The sequence below is a fragment of the Metopolophium dirhodum genome, chromosome 2 (assembly GCF_019925205.1).
Source record: "Metopolophium dirhodum isolate CAU chromosome 2, ASM1992520v1, whole genome shotgun sequence".
Lineage (NCBI taxonomy): Eukaryota > Metazoa > Arthropoda > Insecta > Hemiptera > Aphididae > Metopolophium > Metopolophium dirhodum.
The window spans coordinates 27,727,021-27,751,462 of record NC_083561.1 but is presented as its reverse complement, the minus strand read 5'-3'; the positions used below and the strand labels follow the sequence as shown (position 1 = coordinate 27,751,462).

At 26.6% G+C, this 24,442-nt stretch overlaps 1 protein-coding gene across 7 annotated transcripts in view; it reads right to left on the bottom strand.

Annotated features, from left to right (window-relative positions):
- Positions 1-3,079: 3,079 nt before the first annotated feature.
- LOC132938525 (zinc finger protein OZF-like) overlaps positions 3,080-24,442 on the bottom strand; it is a 32,154-nt gene continuing 10,791 nt past the window's right edge. The window contains exons 1-15 of one of the 7 annotated variants that reach the window (XM_061005409.1): positions 14,116-14,234; positions 13,895-14,039; positions 13,682-13,780; positions 12,941-12,977; positions 12,635-12,671; positions 11,888-12,008; positions 11,749-11,809; positions 8,811-8,853; positions 8,614-8,743; positions 8,464-8,515; positions 8,145-8,187; positions 7,946-8,075; positions 6,538-6,607; positions 6,333-6,384; positions 3,081-4,716 (exon numbers count right to left, since the gene is read on the bottom strand). In XM_061005409.1, coding sequence (XP_060861392.1) covers positions 3,763-4,716; positions 6,333-6,384; positions 6,538-6,607; positions 7,946-8,075; positions 8,145-8,187; positions 8,464-8,515; positions 8,614-8,743; positions 8,811-8,853; positions 11,749-11,809; positions 11,888-12,008; positions 12,635-12,671; positions 12,941-12,977; positions 13,682-13,769 — 1,818 coding nt within the window. In that variant the 5' untranslated portion in view covers positions 13,770-13,780; positions 13,895-14,039; positions 14,116-14,234 and the 3' untranslated portion in view covers positions 3,081-3,762. Of the gene's footprint in view, positions 4,717-6,332; positions 6,385-6,537; positions 6,608-7,945; positions 8,076-8,144; positions 8,188-8,463; positions 8,516-8,613; positions 8,744-8,810; positions 8,854-11,748; positions 11,833-11,887; positions 12,009-12,634; positions 12,672-12,940; positions 12,978-13,681; positions 13,781-13,894; positions 14,239-16,660; positions 16,752-24,442 lie in introns of those variants that run through there. The other 6 variants (XM_061005411.1, XM_061005408.1, XM_061005412.1 and 3 more) reach the window with 6 other exon arrangements.

The following is a 24,442-nucleotide window of genomic DNA, read 5'->3' as shown; positions in this document are numbered from 1 at the left end:
AAATATTGAGAAACCACGTAAAAATCACAAAAATGTGCAAATTATTTTAAGTTAAAAATTCATAAAAATGTTTATTTTTAAATCTAAGATTTTAAAATATAATACAAGATTCCTCATAAGTTTATCAACCTTTATCAAAAAAAAATGTCTACAAGAAAGTCAAATTACATTTTTATAAGCGTTAACTACAAATTTGAAGTTCATATTTTTACAACAATTTTCACTCGAATTGTCATGTAGGTAGCGATTATCTTATTTTGTTGTTATTGAAAATCGAATAACTGTAGATACATGAAAATTTCTCTTAATGTTTATAAATATCTTAAAATCGCTTTGTGCTGTTTACGGTCAATTCCAAATTTCAATTTTTTTAGTTTTTTTTTTTCTATAAATATCAATAAAATATTTGTTGAGCCAAAAAGCGTTAAAATTCAATACAAGGCTCCTGATATATTGCTTGAATAGCAGTTAAAAAATATTAAAAATACATAGGCACAATTTTGTATTATAGGCATTTATAGTTTGAATGCTGACAGCATTTATCAAATTTAAAATGTATAGATGATTTTGTAGTTAAAAATTTATAAAATATTAACCTTTTATAGCTAAGGATTGTCAACTTACAACAAGGTTCCACGTAAGTAGGCTATTCTGTAACCAAAAAATCTCAAAAATATAAAACACAATTATTTTTTATATTATTTTATGTTCTGCAAATTTGGAGGAAATTACGTATTAAATAACCAAGAATAACGATTTTAGTCATTTGTTGTAATTTTAGAATATTAATTCAAATTACCGGCTACCGTATTAATAATAATAATAGTAACAACATTGATTAAATATACAAATATATATAGGTGTATATAATATGTAACTGTATATTTAATTAATGGTAATAAGTAATAATAATATAAATATAATATAAGATATCCACATTGACAAACCGTCAGAATAGTTTTTCATATACAAATATACAATATTATTATATCATTGAATTCAAATTTAATACCATCCATTATACATAATGACCTACTCGTAACCTACTGTACAGCAGAACGACATCCACTGGGCGGTCATCGTTTCCGCCAAAACAAAAAGGTTCGATTTTCATTTCCGCCAAATCTATTTCTACCTATATTATTGAGATGTAGTTTGAGAAACCCGTTTGTATCTGGAGTCTGCAGTGCTATCGACCATCGATGCACCTATGTCGATAAACGATTTAATATTGAAGATAATATCATAAAGAGATAATTGATTTTAAACGTAGAAATACCTACATAATATAAATAATTAATATAAATCGACAAAACCTATATCACGTGTAGATATATCTATAGTGTATGTGAAGATTTTATGTCAATAATACCAGAAGGGTCAGCATATTTACAATATGCTGATTTTTAACTAACATCTATATCTCTGAAAATAGTGTGTTTCCACCAACAATATGGTCAAATTTTAGAGCAAGTAGGTATATCCAAAACAACAAATAATTGTGAATCTTTTCACGCACATTTTAATGAACAATTCTATAAATCCCATACGCATATAAATATATTTTTAAAAATTTTAATTTCGAATTTTTAAAACAACGTATACATTCAAATCAACAGTTGCGACTTAGGTATGTAAAAACCTGTAAGATGTAATATAAAAAACGATTGATGTGTGCAACAAACGCCATAGACGAATACAAAAATAAAACAATTTCAAAAATGACATTTTTAAAAAAGGTATGCCACAATTATTCGAAATAATAAATAACAATTTATAGAATTGTCAGAAATATTTGTTTTACTACCTATGTATATACATTATACATATAAGGTAACACATATTAAATTATAATTAACTTAAACTTCATATTAAAATTTTTATACTTAAATCTGAAAAATAAGTCAAACAATTTTTTGGGGGCCAATGAGAACCACCTCCTCATGGTGGCCCCTGGGTAACTCTAAATGGTTCTCAAACTATAATTTAGACAGGTAGGTAGATATAGATTTGGAGGAAATAAAAATCAAATCTTTTTGGCTGCCCACCTTTTTATTTTTATTGAATATGATAAATATTGTGAAATCATATTGTAACAAAATAATATATGTAAATATTATTTGCTCCGCTCATAATCTAAATCTATTTAGTTCTGATATAATTTGTTATAAGTAATCAAATATGTATTTATTGCATTTTAAAACATGATTCGTTTAATAATTTAAATGCTCATCATGTTAGTTCTTTTTTAGTGATAGTTGCACCACAAGAGTGAATTTTTATTTAACAAGGATTATAAATAGAAACAAATTAAAAATTAATAGAATAAAAAAAAAGTAAGTATTCAATAATAAAAAAAGTATTTAAAATGAAATTCAAGTAAGTACTTCAAAATAAAAAGTATTTAAAAAAATATTCAATACGGTAAAAGGCATTTGAATACTATTACTCAAATACTTTACAACACTGGTGATTTTAATTTAACAGTGAACCACGGTAATATTAATAAATACTTAACATTAAACACTACTCTATACTTCTACAATAGTACAAATGTACAATATACATTTATCTATTTTAAAACAAAGCTTTTAAAAGTTAAAAAAATTAACATATCAAATAATAAAGTATGTAGATACCTAATATAATGTGTATTGACTGTATTGTGTATCAACTACCTACTAATGCAAATCCTATACGTATTAAATTGCCTAGTCTTACTTTTAAAAATTGAACATTTTATAAATTTTAAACAACAAAAACAATAAGAAAGTTTTCGTGAATTTTTCGAATGAGGCAGTATAAACATTTGTTAAAAATTAAAAGTATCTAGAAGTTGCTCGATTTTGAATTAGGTACACAAAAAATAAAATTATTCGTCAAACTAAGTTTGACTAAAATTTGATGTTGTTCCTCATTTTTACTATTTTTCTTTTGTTTTAGCTGACACTTTTGAACTATTAGGTATTTTTTACTTCTGACCTCCCAGTTTGCATAGTATCAACTAGATTACCTTTCCTACCAGAAAAGGTGCCGAAGTTGAATATTGAAGGATTCTTTCTACTGTAAAGTGTACTTTTTTATTGACACAAAAAACATTTTAAACACAAAAATAATACAAAACTAATTATTTATATTTTACACTTGATTTTCTTATAGACTTCTAAATTTCAGATTTGGACAGGAATAAAAAGTTTTATTCTTATTTAATATTGATAAATAAAACAGAGTTTTAAACGAATAAAACGTCAACATTTATACAAGCTATTTTTTACATACACACAATATCTTAATATTATTATACAACTGTCCTATATAGTCATATACATTATACAAGACTATAATGTATCTACACAATAAAATCTAAACTATAAAACTGAATTTTATTTTCATTTATTATGATTAGTATTTCGGAAAAAAGGTACAATCTTTCAATCTACAGTTATAATTAATATGTATACATTATACAATTTATTAATTTTAGTAGAGTTGCTAATACTTGCTATCTACTTATAGGTACAAAAACCTTCTGGATATGATATTATTTTCATTGATAACGTAAACTGCAGACAATATTAGAAGGTTTTGATAACGAATTAGAAAATATCCGTAGCTTTTCGGTAAGATTTCTATAATGCCGTAACAAAATTATCATTTTATGTTTATTGTTCATGAGCTTTGGGTCATAACGGTATTAATAGTAACGAATTTAAAAACATTTTATATGTAATCTCTCAGTATGAGATTTAAGATTAGAATTTTTTATAAACTTTTTTCACACTGATCGTACTCGAATTTTTTTTTGTCTGTGTGCGATCTAAAATGTATAACCAAATTTCCATGCTGCGAAAATGATCGGCCACAAACGTTGCAAGAATATGGTTTCTCACCGGTGTGCGTTCTTTTATGTGTAACCAAACTTCCTTTTTGCGGAAATGATTGGTCACAAACGTTGCAAGCATATGGTTTATACCCAGTGTGCGTTCTTTCATGTATAACAAGATGTTCTTTCCTCGAAAATAAATTTCCACAAATGTTGCACACATATGGTTTCTCACCGTTGTGCGTGCTTATAATATGTCTAACCAGATGTTCTTTCCTCGAAAATGAATTTTCACAAACATTGCACGCATACAGTTTCTTACCAGTGTGGGTTCTTTCATGTGTAACCAAAATTCCTTCTTGCGAAAATGATTGGTCACAAACGTTGCAAGCATATGGTCTCTCTCCAGTGTGCGTTCTTTTATGTCGTGTCAAATTTTCTTTTTGCGAAAATGATTGGCCACAAACGTTGCAAGCATATGGTTTCTCCCCAGTGTGTATTCTTTTATGTCGTGTCAAATTTCCTGCATTCGACAATGGTCGGCCACAAACGTTGCAAACGTAAAATTTCTTATAAGTGTGCGTTCTTTTATGTACATATAAATCATATTCTCTGATAAACGATTTAATGCAAACATCGCACTGGAGAAGAGATTTTTCATGCATAATTATGTCGGTCATATTCTGATATTCCGACGTATGATCGTCCGGAGAATCAAAAAGTTCTAATTTCTTTCCACAATCTTCACCAATATAATTATTACTATCATAATATGTTTCCACGTTCATGTCCACTGATTGAGGGGAATCGTTTTTCAAATATTCTTTATCAGTAGTTTGTCGTTTACGTTTATTCAATTTTTTCGGTGACATTACTTCGTTACGAGTTACCACCTATCAGAAAATAAATCAAAAAAATATATTAGATATTTTTAAATTACATACACGCAATACAAGGTAAAGTTAGGAAAAACTTCTTAAAAGTTATGAATTTTTAACTACAAAGTAATTTACAAATTTTTAAAATTGTGAACCTTAAACGCTATAAAAAAGAAATTGTGATCATTTTGGTATATTTTTAGTTGTAAGAATAAATAGAAAAAGAACTGTTTACCACATTAACATGTTGTTTAATTAATAAGCAGTAAATTTATCATATAGAATTCCAAATATCTATAAACAGCACAAAGTATAGAAAATTTGAATTTAAATATTCCACAGAAAGTTCCAAAAGATTCAAATTTCCTACCACAAAACATAAAGTTGAAAATTTTCACTATTCTAAAAGGATGACAAGTGTTAATAACCATATTAAATTTGATCAGAATCAATAAAGATATGTATACATACATTAATGTAGTAGTTTAAAATAAAGCCATCTATTTTTAAGTTTTGGGAGTAGTTAGTACGAATAATAATAATAATAGATAAATGTATAAGTATTAATGGGTTTAATTGTACCTTGGTACTAATTACTATTGACAAAATAACAAATACTTTACATCGATCGGAGCACTTTTTCAATTTTAGAAAACTCTTAGGGATAAATATTTTAAATTTTAGATTCTAAGTGATGAATGCATTGATTTTACAATAGGTTTTTTTTGTGTCTGTCATCACATTTTAGGTCAGTAAAATTTATTAGATTATCTTCAACAGTATTTTTTCTGATAAGAAAGCAAATCTAGTAAGTACTTACGGGAGTCAAAAGTAAAAATTCCTAATAGTTTTCGAAAGCGAAAGGAAAAAGAAAAGAAAATTAAGGAAAAACAAATTAAGGGAAAACGGGAATTTTTACGCAAAATCGGTTTTCAACAAAATCCGGTTTTGGTTTTAGGTGTAACTCTAAAACAAATGACCGTATATACATGCATTTTTCACTGGTTGTTTATACTGGCATTTACTATACACGATACAATTTCAAAATATTTTGATGTATTTTGAACTGTATACGGACATTAACAGTTTCCAATTTTTTTAGTTTTTTTTTCTATGAATAATATAAGTAGGTACTAGAGAATACCAAGAATAACGATTTCAGTTATTTTATTGTAATTTTATAATATTAATTCAACTTACCGGCTACTGTATTAATAATAAGTAATAACTACTAATAAGTAATAACACATAAATATAATATAAAATATCCACACTGACAAACCATCACTGCTCAGATTCATTAATGTTATTATATTGTTGAATTCAAATTTAATAAAATCCATTATACAGTGAACCACTTATAACCTACTGTACAGTAGAGCAACATCCACTTACCCACCTTATTTTATATTAAATATATTAAAAATTTAAAAATATTGAATATATGCTCCGAAACCTGCAAAATGAACTTCTTTATCAAATCAAAAATTATTACAACCAAAATCATTAGAAGTACCTTAATTTTTGTCGGTTGTAAGGTAGTTTTGATGACATATTAGTAGAGATAGCAGGTTCCTAATTATTCTAATGTGTAAAAAATAATAATAAAATATTAAAAAACTAATACAAACCTTAATAGCATTTTTCTGTTCCTTTTTTTTATTTTTGAATAACTTTTTAACTCTACAAAAGAATAGACCAATTAATTTTTAATACTGCAATACAATTATGTAAAATATATAATTAGATAAGTAGATATATTCATTATACAAGTATACACAAATGAGAATTTTAGTCAAAAATGATTTACTAATTTTACTCAATTTTCATACTCACAATTCAGGGTACTCCGCGTCGTGGACTTTTGAAATTTTTGAATTATAAATAGTGTTAACCATATCAGAATCTGTTTAAATAAAAACAATGAAACATTTCAACACAACATAATACATTTATGAATGTATTGATTTAACAATATGTGTGTTTGTTTTTTGTCTATTTGTCTGTCTTATTTTTGATGCAGTGTAAATGCTCCAATTTTCTACTTCAGCATCTTGTTTGATATACCAAAAATTACATTATTTATCTTATGAGCGTTTAAATTATACATTTTAACGATAAACAAAATATGAATTCCAATCAATCGATTATTGATAATTTGTTGTAATTTAAAAATGAATAATCGTGAGACTTGGACATTTTCACCAAAGATTGTACTAGTACTTTCCATATGTGATAATATTTTCAAAATATATTGATACTTTTTGAGCTATAAACATAAAAATATTCTATCGATATTTAAACAAAGAATAACGATTTTAGTTAATTTGTTGTAATTTAAAGTACATAATATATCTAATGAAATGTATTTGGAAAAAATAATTCAATACTATTAGTATAAATTAATTTTATAGTTATAATAATATCATAAAATACATTTATAGTAGTTTGGGCTGAAAACTGTTTACGCTTAATATCGTTTTTTGTATACAATGATTTTATATCATTAAATTCAAATTGAACACGCCCATAAAAGTGACCCACACATACGACACCATACTAACCGGAGCGGTATGTACTTGTCTTTTTTTTTTTATTAATCAATAGCATATAAACAACTTCTGAGGAACATTATTTTTTTTTTTGTTTTTCAAGACATGAGTTATGACTGAGTAAGAACTTATGTATTGAAAATAAATTGGAAAATATCTCATGCTAATAAATATCTCAAAAATGTCAAAATATTTTAAAAATTATCATGTATAGAAAACGGAAATTTAAATATTTACAGTTATTTGTTTTTTAATCACGCCAATGAAAAGTGGGTTATTAAAAAAATTCTGGTTTTAGTAATATTTTTTTTCCTGGATGATTTTAAACACTAGGTATTACGAATATTTTTACTTTTGACCCGAAATAGTACCAATTAAATTCATTTTTCTACAAGTTGAAAATTGAATCATTTATTGATCCATAAAAAGTGATTAAAAATTGCATACACAAACACACATAATTCATTGTAAAATCAATACGTTCAAAAAATTCAAAAAAAATGTTAAACCAAAAACTGTAGAACTTTTAACTGTTATTATTCTACTATCATCTATAGATAAAATGATAAAATAAATGTAGAGGATAAAAGCATAATTCTAACTGAATATCGTTTATTATTATTATCTACCTATTACGAAATCAAATTGAACTACAGTCTACAGTAATAATGATTGCAACAAAAAAAACAGACCTTTGTTGAAATTAGAGTCCATTGTTTCGTCTTTATACAAATGCTTATCATTGTCATTGCAGGTCTCATTATGAAACTTATCTACCTTCAATGTAACTATATGGTTATTCATATTTTCATAATTTTTTACCTAAAGACAACATAACAGTCTATTAGTTAATAGGTATCTAATTAGTTTTATTTTAATATCAAAACAAACCATTTTTTTATCTTTTTTCTTTTTCTTCTTCTTTTTTTGAAATCTACAATGTGCATAACAATAAAATACAATACCACGTATGAAAAATATTTTAATAAATAGGAACCAAATACATACATTATATGTTTATAAATTTGTTAAGAATTAATTTAAACGTGCTCAAGAGCAGCCACAAGATTAAAATCAGAGAAGGCACACCAATAAATAATGTTTAATGTAAATAAGGCACAAAATTAATTATGTAACTTATCATTAAATGTACAAGAAATAAAAATATGATTGTATAAATAAATTTAATCTTTCATTGATAGATACTTACAACAAGTCACCTTCTGAATCATTAGCAATAGGAATGCTTCTTGTTAATTCAACTAAAAATATAAATAATTATATTAAAACATAATTAAATAATTAAATAATAGTATAATATTGTATAGATCATAAACATCATCGCAACAAAAAAACAGACCTTTGTTTAAATAAGAATTTATTGATTTATCTTCACACAAATGCTTGTCATTGTCATCACAGGTACCATTATAAAACTTCTCTACTTTCAATGTAACTATATCGTTATTCATATTTTCATCATTTTGTACCTAAAGACAACATAACAAGCTTATAGGTAAGTTAATTTTTTTTTTTTATTTTAATGTCAAAACAAACCATTTTTTTGTCTTCTTTTTTTTTCTTCTTCTTTTTTTTAAGACTACAATGAAAATAACATTAAAATACAGTTGCATTCTAGTTGCCTCCTTAAGGGCTGTTTTTACAATGTACAGTTAAAGTTAACTGACACTTAACTGTCGACTTCTGCCAGTAATAAAATCTGTTATGTCGGTTAGTGTTAACCGACACTTTACCGGACATTGTAAGAACGGCCCTAAGTCAATAATGTTGATAATTATACAAATGTCCTCCAAAGTACATAAAAGTTTTCTCTCAACAAGGTACCATATATTTTATCGTAAATTAAAAAGATCTAGTGCTAGTTGCCTCCCAATGGCCAAGTAATATATATATTTATAATTTAAATTTTCCTATTACCAATTGTTTTTATTCATTGACTCATTATATTTTAATTTGTAATAGTTGTGTATTATTTGTAAAAATTAATATAATATTAAGTATATATATTATATAAGACAAATATTTTTAAGAGGACGCCTCACCCGCATATGTTGTCTCCGTCTTACAAGTGCGTAACATAGCAAATTGTACGCTAAGCAAAGCACGTGTAGCTACATTAGTTTGAAAATTTAGAGTGAATTGATCTCTTGTAAAATATAAAGGTAAGATTATTATCTAGTCAATCTCATGGGCTTTTTATTATATTTTGATTTTAAAGCGAGTTTTAAGTATTTTAAGATGAACAAACAATTTACAATTTTAAAACACTCATAAGTCATAATTCGCTTTAAAATTAAAATATAATAATCTTAGCTTCAAATTTTATAAGAGGTCAATTCACTCTAATTTTTAAACTAACGGAGCTACACGTGTTTTGCTGAGCGTACAATTTGCTATGTTACACACTTGTACGACGGAGACAACATATACGGGTGAGGCGTCCTCTTAAATTGTAGATATTACATAATTCTTAATATCTAAAAAAGAATATGTTTAATAATATTACATTATTCTCAATGATTTTAGTAGTAAATTCTTTTTAGACTTAGAACAAAACCACAATCCCTTAATAAAATAGAATAATTATTTCTATATACCCTACAAGACTAATTTTGTTCACTATTATATTATATTTATTTCAAAATAAATATGTTAATAAAAATTTAATTTTTATAACTAGTTATTATAGATTTATTATAGATTATAATATATTATTATAGATTTATAATAGATTTATTATCTATATACATAAAATCACCTATTTACATGGTAGGTATATTCTAGTGAAATGTACGAACTACTACTTAATGCTACATGAACTGCAATTCGTTTATAATTATGAACTACCTGATCATCAGAAGCAATTTTTAGATTTTAGTATATGCTGTAAAAATAATATGATTTAATTGAAAATGACAAAAATTATTTATTTGAAAATTTTCTTTTTACTATTTAATTATTTATTAATCATCTTCAAGAACATAATAAACCCGATTAACAAGTAATTATTAGTTATAAATACAGAGAGGATTTTGAGGTTTTTACATATATTTATTGACTTAATGCATCTCTTACTTTAACAATCAGTTCATAACAGAACTCATAGAAGAAAATTATTTTACACATCAGAACATATTTTTGAGTTACAAAATATTCGGCATATATTTCAAGTTAGAGTATATTATATTATTGTTCTTATAAAATTCATACTTGTGCAAGTTGAGAGTATTTCATGGCAGTAAAAATATATTTATATCTAAAATTGATAGAAATAGTTTAATTAATTGGAAATTGTTTGGTTATATAATTTGTATAATTGTTTCATATGTGACTGAATTTAAATAATTTATCAGAGAAAATGTGTGCAATTATTATGATTAAGTAAATAATAAATATGAATTAATCGAATTAAAAAAAAGCATATTTTCAGTATATTTATAAAACTTAAAGATTATTAAGAAAATATTTTAAGCTGTTTTAAAGTATATTAGAATCATATTTTATACTTTTAACTTTTAAGAACCTAAAAATCCGCTATTAAGTTATAAATAATGGTAAAACAAGTTTTAATGTTACATGGACTTTTAATGTATAGCTGAGGTAGATATTTATATGTTTAAAATAAATTTTAAATTATCTCATGAGGAAAATAGTTATAAAATAATCACAAAACAATAAAAAAAATATGATCATATTATAATAATATAATAATAACAAAAAAGGCGGGCAAGTGGTTGTCACTCTGCTGTACATTAGGCTACAAGTGGGTCACTGTAATGGATGAGGTTAAATTTGAATTCAATAATACAATACCATTGTTTACGAAAACCGTTTCCGAGTGAAGGCGGTCAGTAAATTAGACTATGATATTCCTAAGTAAATTTTATGATATTATTGAGAATAAAAGAAAATTATAAACCTATTTACTTTGAGCCTTGTTTTAAGTTTTTAATCCTTAACTATAAAAGTTGAACATTTTATAAATTTTTAGCAACAAAATCAATTATAAATTTTAAATTTGATAAATGTTGTCAAAAATTGAACTTAAAAAGATTATAAAAAAAACTGTATTTTAATATTTTTCAACTACTATAGCTTTTTATTAAATGTTCATGCTTTTTAACCCAACAAATTTACAGAAAATAAAAAAATTCCCGTTTTTCCTTAATTTCCTTTTTGATTTTCCCGGCACTTTTAAAAACTACTGGGATTTTTTTAGTTTTGATCCCCTAAGTACCAACTACATTCACTTTCCTATCAGAAAAGATGCTGTTGAAGAAAATCTAAACATTTTTACTGTTTTAATAAGAGTTGATAGACACAAAAAAAAACACATCATTATAAAATGAATACATTCATCGCTCAGAGTTAAAATAATATTAAGATATTTATCATTATTTGTAAATTACCTATAGATCATTCAATAAGTTATGAAGATAATATTTATTTCATATTAACATTAAAAAATACTTACAATGGCAGTTCTTTTTCATCTTCTGAAGCATTAAAAATAGGAATACAACTTATCAATTCATCTAAACATTGACACATTATAAACCTATTAGATAATTTATTAATCATATAATAACATTATAACAATAAAAACAACAGACTTTTGTTTAACTCAGTATCCTCTGTTTTGACTTTATTCAAATACTTGTCATTGTCATCACAAATCGTACCAAGCTTCTTCGCCTTCTTGTTATGTAATTTGGTGGTTAACTGAGTTGATGTCTATAATTATAATTTAAAATATAGTTGGAAAGTAGAAACAATGCCTAAAATACATTTATATGTAAATTATTATAAAAATTCAATATAATACACATACGAGGTCTGTTCAAAAATTACCATGATAAATGTTATTGCAGCTAATCTATGCATGATGACGTTTTAGATTATAAATAGATGTATTCCTAACGTATTAGAAAATATTTTGAACAAAACCTGAAGTCGCTATCTTATCTCAGTTAATCGTGGCTAAACCAGTTTGTTTCAATCGCTGCTTTGTCAAAAGGAAAATTGTTTAACGATTTGCAACAGAACTCAAAGCTACAACTTTAGAACAGTTACTTAGGACTTTTGAAAAATGGCAAGATCGCTGGAACCACTGCATATCGTCTGGAGGAGAGTATTTTGAAGGCGATATCTTTAAATAATATGTAACTTAATTTTTGTAATTAATAAAAATAAAATCCTGGTACTTTTTGAATAGACCTTGTACATTCCATTTTCCTGTATAATCTTCAAGATAAGTAAAAGAAATTGTATTTCTTGTTGATAGCTTAAGTAAAATATAAATAATAATTATATGAATGAATATTAGATTTAAGAATATTTGTTCTTATTAATTAAGTCACCTTTTTTTTCTTCATTTTTTTTTCAATCTTTTTTAATCTACAAAATGAAAATTTATTAATTTATTATATCATTTACATAGTATATATAATGAAATAGTTATTCTATAATACATAAGCGTAATTATTTATTTTTTGAAAACTCAACTTTGTAGGGATTAGTTAATTTTTCATACAATAGTACCATAGTCTATTATTATACAATATTATAAAAAAAATATAGTTTATTACATTATGTCATTACTGTGTATAATATTGAATTATATGTGCCTGTGGACAATAGAATTTTTAAAACAATTGTATACTTACAATGAGATATTATCCTCTTCAACATCTTTTGAAATTTCTGAAATAATAGTTGAAGCATTAGCAACATCAATAAAAATCAATTTGAGTAAAAATAGAATTAACATTATATTTTATATAATTAAAATATTAATATAATACCTAGCAGTTATTTATGCAGTTAGTAGTAGTTAGGTGCATTACTATGTAAAGTAAGTTAATCATAATTTATTTTACAATTTAAGTATGAATAAAAGCCTATAAAATGCCATAGATAATGTTCTAACCTTTAAATTTGACAAGAGATCAATTCTATTTAAAATTTAAATGAATGACATAATGTGATTCTGCTGAACACAAATTGTATACTTTATAGCTTCAAGTAAGAGACAAAACATGATTGTATTGCATCTTCTTTCGAATCAATATTCTCTTAGATATTACTTTTAAGTGTTAACATTTTCTTTTGTTTAAGTAACATTTAATATTATACAATCACATAATTAGGTAACACAATGATTGTTTAAATTTTTAAGCAACAAACTAAGGAAACGGAATCTATTAATATAAGTTTGCCTAATTGTAGAATAGATTAACTATTAGGTATCTATTAATATCTATTATCTAATAATAGTAATTATTGTAAAAAAGAAAAATATATAAGAAATTCAAATGATAATATTCGTTATAACACCAGACACCAACAATTACAACTACCTATAGCGGCTATAGGAACAATCAATGGGTAAAAAAATTAAAATATACCTTTGGATTTTTTTTGTTTCTTGCGTTTGTGGATTTCATGTTTAATAATGTTTGCTATAGTTACAAAATCTTCTGTGATTGTAGCCATTATTCCTCATTCTATAAAACATAATCATAAAAAAAATTACTTATAGGTAGGACTGGTAGGTAGGTATTTACTGCTTCTACTAAATAATAAAGAACATTCTAAATTATGACTTATGAAGTACCTACCTACATGAACATTGAACAACATATATAATACATTTTTGTTTACCCAGGTCATAATAACTTGTAATGAGCTGTGCATCGATTTGATTTTTGGTACTAAACTACTAAATAACGAAACTATGAATTCTCAACTCTAAACTTAATATTTCTACACGATATAACAATTACATAAACGTTGTAAACTTGTAACAGTAAACAGAAATACAGAATAATTAGGTACCTACGCTTATATTACAAAATCCAGATAGAAGTTTCGAACATAGTAACATTATTTAGTAATGACAGACGGACGGTGGGTTGATCATTCAATGGGAAACATTTGGAGCCAAATTTAAAAAATATAATTTTATCATAGACTGATAGACTACAACACTGTTTGCTATGCCGGGATTGTACCATAGTCCATGGAGTCCATAGTCCACTCTATGGATTGTAGTATTGTACCCAGGTATTATTCAAGACCACGGTCTTATCATCTTATCGCCTCCGGTGACGAAACAACTTTCAAAACACTTTCGTCCTCACAAAGTCGCAAACAAGCTTGTTCGATTAATGTATCCTATTGGCTATTATGAATTCACTTATTCTGTATTCACAATTCACTATGACCGACCTACCTAGTGGTGAACCTCGCATAGTCACATTGAGTAGATATCCGAGTATAGATAATATGAGTTCAATAATAAATCATTGCATACGAAAAACAATTCTGAGCGGCGACTGTCAGCATCCATTTAACATTTCGGAAAATGCACTTTACCAACCCCCTCACGATTTTTAATTTTTTTTTACAAACGACTTGTTTTTTATGCTTAAAACGGTGGTGTAATTTTTTTTCACCGGAAACTATTATTTTAGAAGTTATAGCCTTCTAAAGTTTGCGATTTTACGTTTAAGCGCTTGCGCGCAACGCTACTTGTCTGCCACGCGCAGCGCCTATTGCTTATAACAAATTTTAATTTTTTTTTTTACGTAATCTTACATATTGTAGGACATTTTGGGGGGGGGGGGGGGGGGGCGAAATGTTTTATTTTGTTGAAATAATATTGTATTCGTATCTTCGTAAAGTTGTACCTATTTAATAAGATAGTAAAATTAAATGCATGGTTTTTTTTTTATGATAACTGATAATAATAGTTATAAGTAATTGAAAAAAGACGCGTAACGTAATTGGGCCAGTATCATTTGAATTGCCTATCTTATATGTGTTAAAAGTTTCTCGCTTCATACAACGATTTACCAACCAAAATTTAATTTACGTCTATATGTATGGTTTTATGTGTTTAAGACGATGCCAGTATCAGAATTTCAATACAACGTTTAGTTTTTTAATATTAAAAATCTTAAGAGATATTTTTTAATTTTAATTTTATATTTAAATCGCAAAACCGCGCCGTTTAACAAAAATATTACTTTTAAGATTTTTAATACCTATTCAGAAAACTAAACGTTATATTGAAATTCTGATACGTTTTATCTACTTAAACACTTAAAACCACTCATTTATCCTTAAATTTAATTATTTATTTTTTTATTCATTATGTGAACAATAATTAACATTTAGAAAAAAATTAAGGAACATTTTTTTTTTTGTGTTTCCTTTAAATCTTAATTTACATTGAACTTATATTTTTGTAATTGTAATTATATTTCTCATATGTTTCTGTTTGATAATGGATCCAAACAGTAAGCCCATTATTGTTCTTTAAAGTATTAAGAATAATACTGAAGTGAGCCACACTTGTGATCAATTATGGGTGTGACTTAAAAATTTAAAATCTAAAATAAATATAATGAATTTTTAATTTTTCTAGAATATCTTATCGGCTTGTTTTTGTAGTACATTCAAAACTATTATTTTAATAAAGTGGAAAATAACGCGATAGTGCGTTACTTCATAGAAATTACTTTTAAAAAGTAATATCGTTGCAATTGCGTTACTTTAAGTAAAATGAAATGAAATTAATGCTGCATTACTGAAAAAGTAATTACGTTACAGTAATTTGTAATTTGCGTTACGTTACTACCCTGCAACACTGAGTATATTGAATTTAAGTAAACTTATTTTGTTTCAATATTTATTTACTTGGAGAGAAATTATTTAGAATAGTATATAAATATTAATAATAAAATTTTTAAAATAATAATAAGTTATATTTTAATAGTCCTTCGCCATTTAATTATTTTGTTCATCATATTTGTCATTTTGTTTCTTTTAAGTAATAATTCCTCGCCAAGTAAATAAATTATTGAAACAACATAAGTTTACTTAAATTCAATATACTAAGCATTTATTAATGATATCATATCTTATTGTAGTGCTTATAAATATCTTATATTTTTTTTACTTAGCCATTTTTACACGTAGCTTACGAAGGGTTTTTGTTGTGATAATATTATCTTTAATTCATACATTTATTATAATGTATTTTTTTATTTTATACAAATTGAATTTTGCAGAGAAGAAAATCGTAAATGTTTCTTGAGTCCCTTTAGCTCAACATTTACAAGATAGGTATAAATGAGTACTTATAACTGTTATTGTGTAACCCGTTTATTCAACGAAAAAAAATTAACCATAGATATACGTAGTTAGGTAGGTATCTAAATAAAAAAAAATATAATAAAATATTTTCTTCATTTACAACTTTAGAACCAACCAAAAGTATATAACGTGGCAGAACACGAACGTTTTACACAACGCCAATGAACCTCACATGTATTTACGTTATTTGAACCGAAATTGTATTTATAATTATTAAACATTACCATATCTTTGTCTCTTTTACTTTTTAAAAACACAGCCACTTTAGTAAAATTCGTGATATGTTTACGCGTCGACGTTGCATATAAACACTACGCTGGTAATCTTTTTTGTTCATTACTTTTATAAGTTTTAAGTATGTAATTTGTTTTATGGTTAGGTACCTTTTTAAATTAGATAAGATAAGCTTCGGTGATGATGCAGCACATCGATAAATTCGCTTTATAGATTTTGATCGATTTCAATTCGATAACGACTGGATTATTACTATATAGGTTTTATAACGTTTCCTAAAATATAATATTTGACTGAACTATTGCCAACTTAATTTTAAATTGGTCTAAACTACTCTAGGCGAAACGGGAATCATATAAAAACAAAATTTGGGCAAAACGGGTACGGTCATTTTTGGGCAAAACGGGCTTCGCCCAAACTTTTGGTTTTTTGTCAGCGTCTTCTAAGCATTGTTTCAAAATCAAGTGCAAACCGTACACTGATATTTTAATTTTTCAATTTTAAGGAAATTTTTTTGCAAACAAGAATTCCTTCAGCGTCACGACAAGTATATAAAAATATGATCCGCAGTAAACGTATTAAATTCCCAAATTTAATACAATTATTAGTTGTTATAACAATTGTTTTCCATTTCTGCATTATGATCTAATTAGAACACTTTCAGTAATGACAATGTCGCAATTTAATATTTAATGAACTTACTATTTTTCAAAAACATTTCCATTTGTATTATAAAACATATTTTTCGGGGTAAAAGAGGACAATCAAATTTGTTAATATGTTATCTGTGGGGTCATTTCAAAATATTTGTATATAAAAAAAATAGTATATATATAGTAGTTTATAGTACTCATATTTTCTTTTCCCCCTTAAGGGCCAAGGGGATAATGAGAATTTTATCATTTTTTTATGTGATATTATGACGCTATGACGTGTTGGTAAAAACTATAGATAAGAATAAACCATATTGTAAATTTGTAAAGATAGTTAGATTCATTCTGAATTTACATTTATGTTTATAAGTATTGCTTTTTCAAAAATCCATTTATTATTTTTTATTCACTATTTGTATGGATTCAAATTGACCAAATTGGGGTGCGTTGCAGTGCCACAACTAGGTTTTGTGGGGCCGTTGATGCGAAATATTTTATGGGCCCCCCTCGCCCCTATAGCCTATAGTCTATAGTCTATTTATATCTTTTACTCCAATATAATAAAAAAAAGGTGGATAAGTGGATGTCGCTCTGCTGTACAGTAGCTGGTTACAAGTGGGTCACTGTAATGGATGGTGTTAAATTTGAATTCAATGATATAATATCATTGTATAAGAAAAATGATTCTGAGCGAAAACGGTCAGTCAGCCCATGATATTACCAAATATATTTGATGATATTATTGTGAATAAAGTAATTTATATATAACCTATTAACGTGGAGCTTTGTTTAAAATTTTCAATCCTTAGCCATAAAAGTTAAACATTTTATACATTTTCAACTACAAAATAATTAAAAAATTATAAATTTGATAAATGTTGTCAACATTTGAACTTTAAATGCTTATAAAAAAAAATTGTGCCTATGTATTTTTAATATTTTTTAACTGCTATTAGAACGATATATCAGGAGCCTTATATTATGTGTATAGAAAATACTAATATCAACATTCTGTGAAATTTTCAAGTATCTACAGTCATTCGTTTTTTAATTACAATAAAATAAGAAAATTGTTACATGACAAATCGAGTGAATATCAAATGTTGTAAAAATATAAATTTCAAACGCTCATAAAAATTGAATTTAAGTTTCTTGTAGACATTTTTTTTTTGATAAAGGTAGGAAAACTTATGAGTAATCTTATATTACATTTTCAAATCTTAGATTTAAAAAGAAAAATTTTTATGAATTCTCAACTCAAATAGGTCCATTTCAATGGCCCCCCAACTTTAACCTAGTAACTATTAGTTGTTACATCTTATATAATACGTATTTTGGGTATAACATTTAATTTTACACTTTTAATTTAATTCTAAATTGAAAATGTATCCATCATACAGTTTTTTACTGTTACTAAAATAAACATTATTATTTATATGTAATATTATACCCACTCAGCACTCAATATTTTTATAATTGGCAAGAAAACATACATTTGCACCAATAAACACATTATCTTTCTTGAATTACTATTAAAAGCAATCATAATAAAATATACAGCAAGTTTATAATTTAAGTTAATTTTTTTAAAAAATATTAAAAATATTATCGATTTCTTGTGTTAAATTAACAAAATTGTTTTAATACTATATTATTTAAACAAACAAATCTGAATTCTTTCAGTACACACTATACCAGTGGTCGGCAACCGGCCTATTATTCATAGGCCACCAAGTTATCAATTTTCAAGTCAATACAAAATATTCAACTAGAATTACATTAATAAAAAAAAAAAATTGAAGGAGGGTGTTGGCGCCCGCAGGCAAATGCATTTTAGGAAACCAAAAAAAAATATTGAAAAAAATTAACTGTAGGAATACACTTTACGATGTACAAACTAAAATGCCCATATTCTTAAACAAAAAAAACCATTTAAAATATTTAGTTCATTAAAGATAAGGATTATTCAAGGGTACCCGATTGTCAATGTTTAAAAAATTTGAGTAGAGGTTAAATCCTAAAAAAAAAATTGATGGAGGGTGTTGGCACCTGCAGGCAAATGCATTTTAGGAAACCAAAAAAAAACTTTGAAAAAATTAAACTGTCGGACTACACATTACAAAGTACAAACTAAAATGCCCAGAATCTTAAACAGAAAAAACTATTTAAAATATATATTTCATTAAACAAGGATTATTCAAGAGGTACCAGATTGTCAATGTTTAAAATATTAGGCTAGAGGTTAAATCTTAAAAAAAAATTTTGGTTTCCTAATTTTACAGAAGAAAAATACATTTCAAAGTTCAAACTAAAATGCCCATATTCTTAAACAGAAAAAACTATTTAAAATATTTATTTCATTAAACAAGGATTATTCAAGAGGTACCCCAGATTGTCAATATTTTAAATATTTGGCTAGAGGTTAAATCCTAAAAAAAAAATTGAAGGAGGGTGTTGGCGCCCGCAGGAAAATGCATTTTAAAAAACAAAAAAAAAAAAATTTGGAAAAAATTTTACAGAAGAAAAATACAATTCATAGTTCAAACTGAAATGCCCATATTCTTAAACAGAAAAAACTATTTAAAATATTTATTTCATTAAACAAGGATTATTCAAGAGGTACACCAGATTGTCAATGTTTAAAGTATTTAGCTAGAGGTTAAATCCTAAAAAAAAAATTGAAGGAGGGTGTTGGCGCCCGCAGGCAAATGCATTTTAGGAAACCAAAAAAAAATTTTAAAAAAATTTAACTTTAGGACTCTACATTACAAAGTACAAACTAAAATGCCCAGAATCCTAAACAGAAAAAACTATTCAAAATATTTAGTTCACTAAAGAATGATTATTCATAGGGCACCAAGTTATCAATTTTCAAGTCAATACAAAATATTCAACTAGAGTTACATTACTAAAAAAAAAAATTAAAGGAGGGTGTTGGCGCCCGCAGGCAAATGCATTTTAAAAAACAAAAAAAAAATTTTAGAAAAAATTTTACAGAAGAAAAATACAATTCATAGTTCAAACTAAAATGCCCATATTCTTAAACAGAAAAAACTATTTAAAATATTTATTTCATTAAACAAGGATTATTCAAGAGGTACCCCAGATTGTCAATATTTTAAATATTTGGCTAGAGGTTAAATCCTAAAAAAAAAAATTGAAGGAGGGTGTTGGCGCCCGCAGGCAAATGCATTTTAAAAAACAAAAAAAAAAATGTTGAAAAAATTTTACAGAAGAAAAATACAATTCATAGTTCAAACTGAAATGCCCATATTCTTAAACAGAAAAAACTATTTAAAATATTTATTTCATTAAACAAGGATTATTCAAGAGGTACCCTAGATTGTCAATGTTTAAAATATTTAGCTAGAGGTTAAATCCTAAAAAAAAAATTGAAGGAGGGTGTTGGCGCCCGCAGGCAAATGCATTTTAGGAAACTAAAAAAAAATTTTGAAAAAATTTAACTGTAGGACTCTACATTACAAAGTACAAACTAAAATGCCCAGAATTTAAACAGAAAAAACTATTTAAAATATTTATTTCATTAAACAAGGATTATTCAAGAGGTACCCCAGATTGTCAAAGTTTAAAATATTTAGCTAGAGGTAAAATCCTAAAAAAAAAATTGAAGGAGGGTGTTGGCGCCCGCAGGCAAATGCATTTTAGGCAACCAAAAAAAAATTTTGAAAAAATTTAACTGTAGGACTATTCATTACAAAGAACAAACTAAAATGCCCAGAATCCTTAACAGAAAAAACAATTTAAAATATTTTTTTCATTAAACAAGGATTATTCAAGAGGTACCCCAGATTGTCAATATTTTAAATATTTGGCTAGAGGTTAAATCCTAAAAAAAAAATTGAAGGAGGGTGTTAGCGCCCGCAGGCAAATGCATTTTAAAAAACAAAAAAAAAAAAATTTGGAAAAAATTTTACAGAAGAAAAATACAATTCATAGTTCAAACTGAAATGCCCATATTCTTAAACAGAAAAAACTATTTAAAATATTTATTTCATTAAACAAGGATTATTCAAGAGGTACCCTAGATTGTCAATGTTTAAAATATTTAGCTAGAGGTTAAATCCTAAAAAAAAAATTGAAGGAGGGTGTTGGCGCCCGCAGGCAAATGCATTTTAGGAAACCAAAAAAAAATTTTGAAAAAATTTAACTGTAGGACTCTACATTACAAAGTACAAACTAAAATGCCCATAATTTAAACAGAAAAAACTATTTAAAATATTTATTTCATTAAACAAGGATTATTCAAGAGGTACCCCAGATTGTCAATATTTTAAATATTTGGCTAGAGGTTAAATCCTAAAAAAAAAATTGAAGGAGGGTGTTGGCGCCCGCAGGCAAATGCATTTTAAAAAACAAAAAAAAAAAATTTGGAAAAAATTTTACAGAAGAAAAATACAATTCATAGTTCAAACTGAAATGCCCATATTCTTAAACAGAAAAAACTATTTAAAATATTTATTTCATTAAACAAGGATTATTCAAGAGGTACCCCAGATTGTCAATATTTTAAATATTTGGCTAGAGGTTAAATCCTAAAAAAAAAATTGAAGGAGGGTGTTGGCGCCCGCAGGCAAATGCATTTTAAAAAACAAAAAAAAAAATGTTGAAAAAATTTAACTGTAGGACTACACATTACAAAGAACAAACTAAAATGCCCAGAATCTTAAACAGAAAAAACTATTTAAAATATTTATTTCATTAAACAAGGATTATTCAATAGAGTAACCCCAGATTGTCAATGTTTTAAATATTTAGCTAGTGGTTAAATCCTTAAAAAAAATTGAAGGAGGGTGAATGAATTGAAAAAAGAATTGTTTGAGAAATCTGTGTGAAATAACACTAAACAAAAGAATACGCTGGAAGCTAAATACTGCAATACATATTAACTACAATCCAAAAACTAGGTATTGTTTACATTATAATAATACGAACAGTTATTATGATCAGAGGTGTATCACCGTAATATATGTATTAGAAAATGTATAAAAACGAATGTAATTTATAAAGGATGCAAAAAAATTAAATCAGAAAAAGGTCCTGCGCGGACTCTATTAAGTGATTGTAATTTATGAAGGACATAAAATAATGTTTAATTTAAAATAATATTGTGTTTGGCTGGGTCTACAGTCAATATTAAATAACAAACTATAAAGTCTAAATGCAAATAAAAACATAGTCAGATATCTGTTTTAGTCTTTGTAAATATGTGCGGAAAAAAATGAGATATAGTACAATGTAAAAAAATGTGGAAAGAAAACCCTGAGAATTCTTTGACAGTAGGATAATAAAACACAAAACTATATATTAAATTAAAACTATTGATTTTATACATTTTCTATTTACAAAAGCTCATAAGTATTGAAAACCTTATAAAATCCTAAAAAAATTATATTTTGTTATATTTTAAAATACATTTTATAATTTGTTGTGTTAAAAAAATCATTATTTAATGTTGGCTGTATTTAAGTTTTTAATAACTATACTGGTACAACTCTAGCTGACAGTCTTTAAGACCGTGTTAAAAACTATAATAATTAGTTAACGTCTAATTTACTGTCCTATCCTAACCTAACCTAACATAACCAAATTAATAATATTTAAATATTTTCTTTCATTGTTATGTTTACAATATCGAATACCACCTTTATAGTTAGTAGGAAAAGATCATCGCAAAGCTCTCGACTAGTGATTGTAGTCGTCTATCATCACCATAGCTTCAACTAATCTTAGGTTTACCAAACTAGCCTTCTTATAGTATTAGGACACTTTGAATAAAATGATCCTGAATTGCAGGTTGCCGAACTTATAAGTGATTGATTATCAAGTTGATCCTTAGATTGTTGACACCTTAATCCATGCTATGGATGAAGCCCATAGATGATAAAGATATGGATAGTCCACGCCTATGTTGAATACACTTGAGGCCGCGTTCCCGGATTGAGGCTCATTTATATTGATAGTCGATATAGGTATACTTTATTTGGCATCAATTGTTCCCCTCGAAGACCGCTGATAAGACCATTATGTTATATCTTTATTATCTATGATGGAGCCATACCCAGCTCACTCGTGTAAACAATTTGAAGTTCATAACCTTGAGGCATTTCCTTTTAGGAAATTAATTAAATCCTCAAACATAACTCTTAATTCAAGAGCTTGTAACTAATACAATCATAATATAATATGAGTATAGTACATTCGTAATATTTTTTTATAATATTTACTGTTAGTGAAATATTAAGTTTGTATTTCTAATATAATATATGTTATGATACGACACTTGCACCATCCCAATCGGGAAATTGTGACTTACGCCGACACTCACGAAGGGCGCAGTACTATGACTTTACTGGAAGCCAACAGTTGGTTGGCCCTTACGGGTACAGTACTGGCCATAATTTTATCCAGTACTGGTGTAGTACTGGAAAACCAGCACTGGTAGTTTAGTGCTGATTTAGTACTGGCATTTTACTGGCTCTGTTTCAATGGCGAGCAAGGGCCAGCCAGTGTTTGTCGTAGTTATGCCTACATTGGCAGAATACGGGCATATTACGGGCTTCAATCGATATGCTAGTAAAGGCTAGCCACTGTTCCTCGTAGTTGAGCCTAGGTTGACTGAGTACTGGCATTTTACGGGCTTTGTTTCAATGGCGAGCAAGGGCCAGCTAGTGTTTGTCGTAGTTGTGTCTATAACTATTATTGTATATAGTTGACCCATCCTAGTCCGTAACTCGTTCTTCGGTTTTGGCGGCGACGCTGTCACGGTCGGTGTCGGTCAATGGTTTCGACGGTGAAAATATAGCTTCTCGTCCCACAGCCAGTGGATGATTTTTTTTTTGGGGGGGGGGGATACCCATTCAAGTCGAGTACCAGATAATGATTAGCGGCAATTAACTATAGAAGTAAATATAATGGCAGATCAACATTAACTTGATACTTGATACTGACAGTATATAAGTATAGAATATTACGGGCTCTGTTTGAAGTTTTGAACTTATAATACTTAATTTATATTTTTTATGAATAAAATGCTTTTTGGCACTTTTTCTGATTTCGTAGGTATTTAATATTACAGGACAAATATCCAGGACACTAATA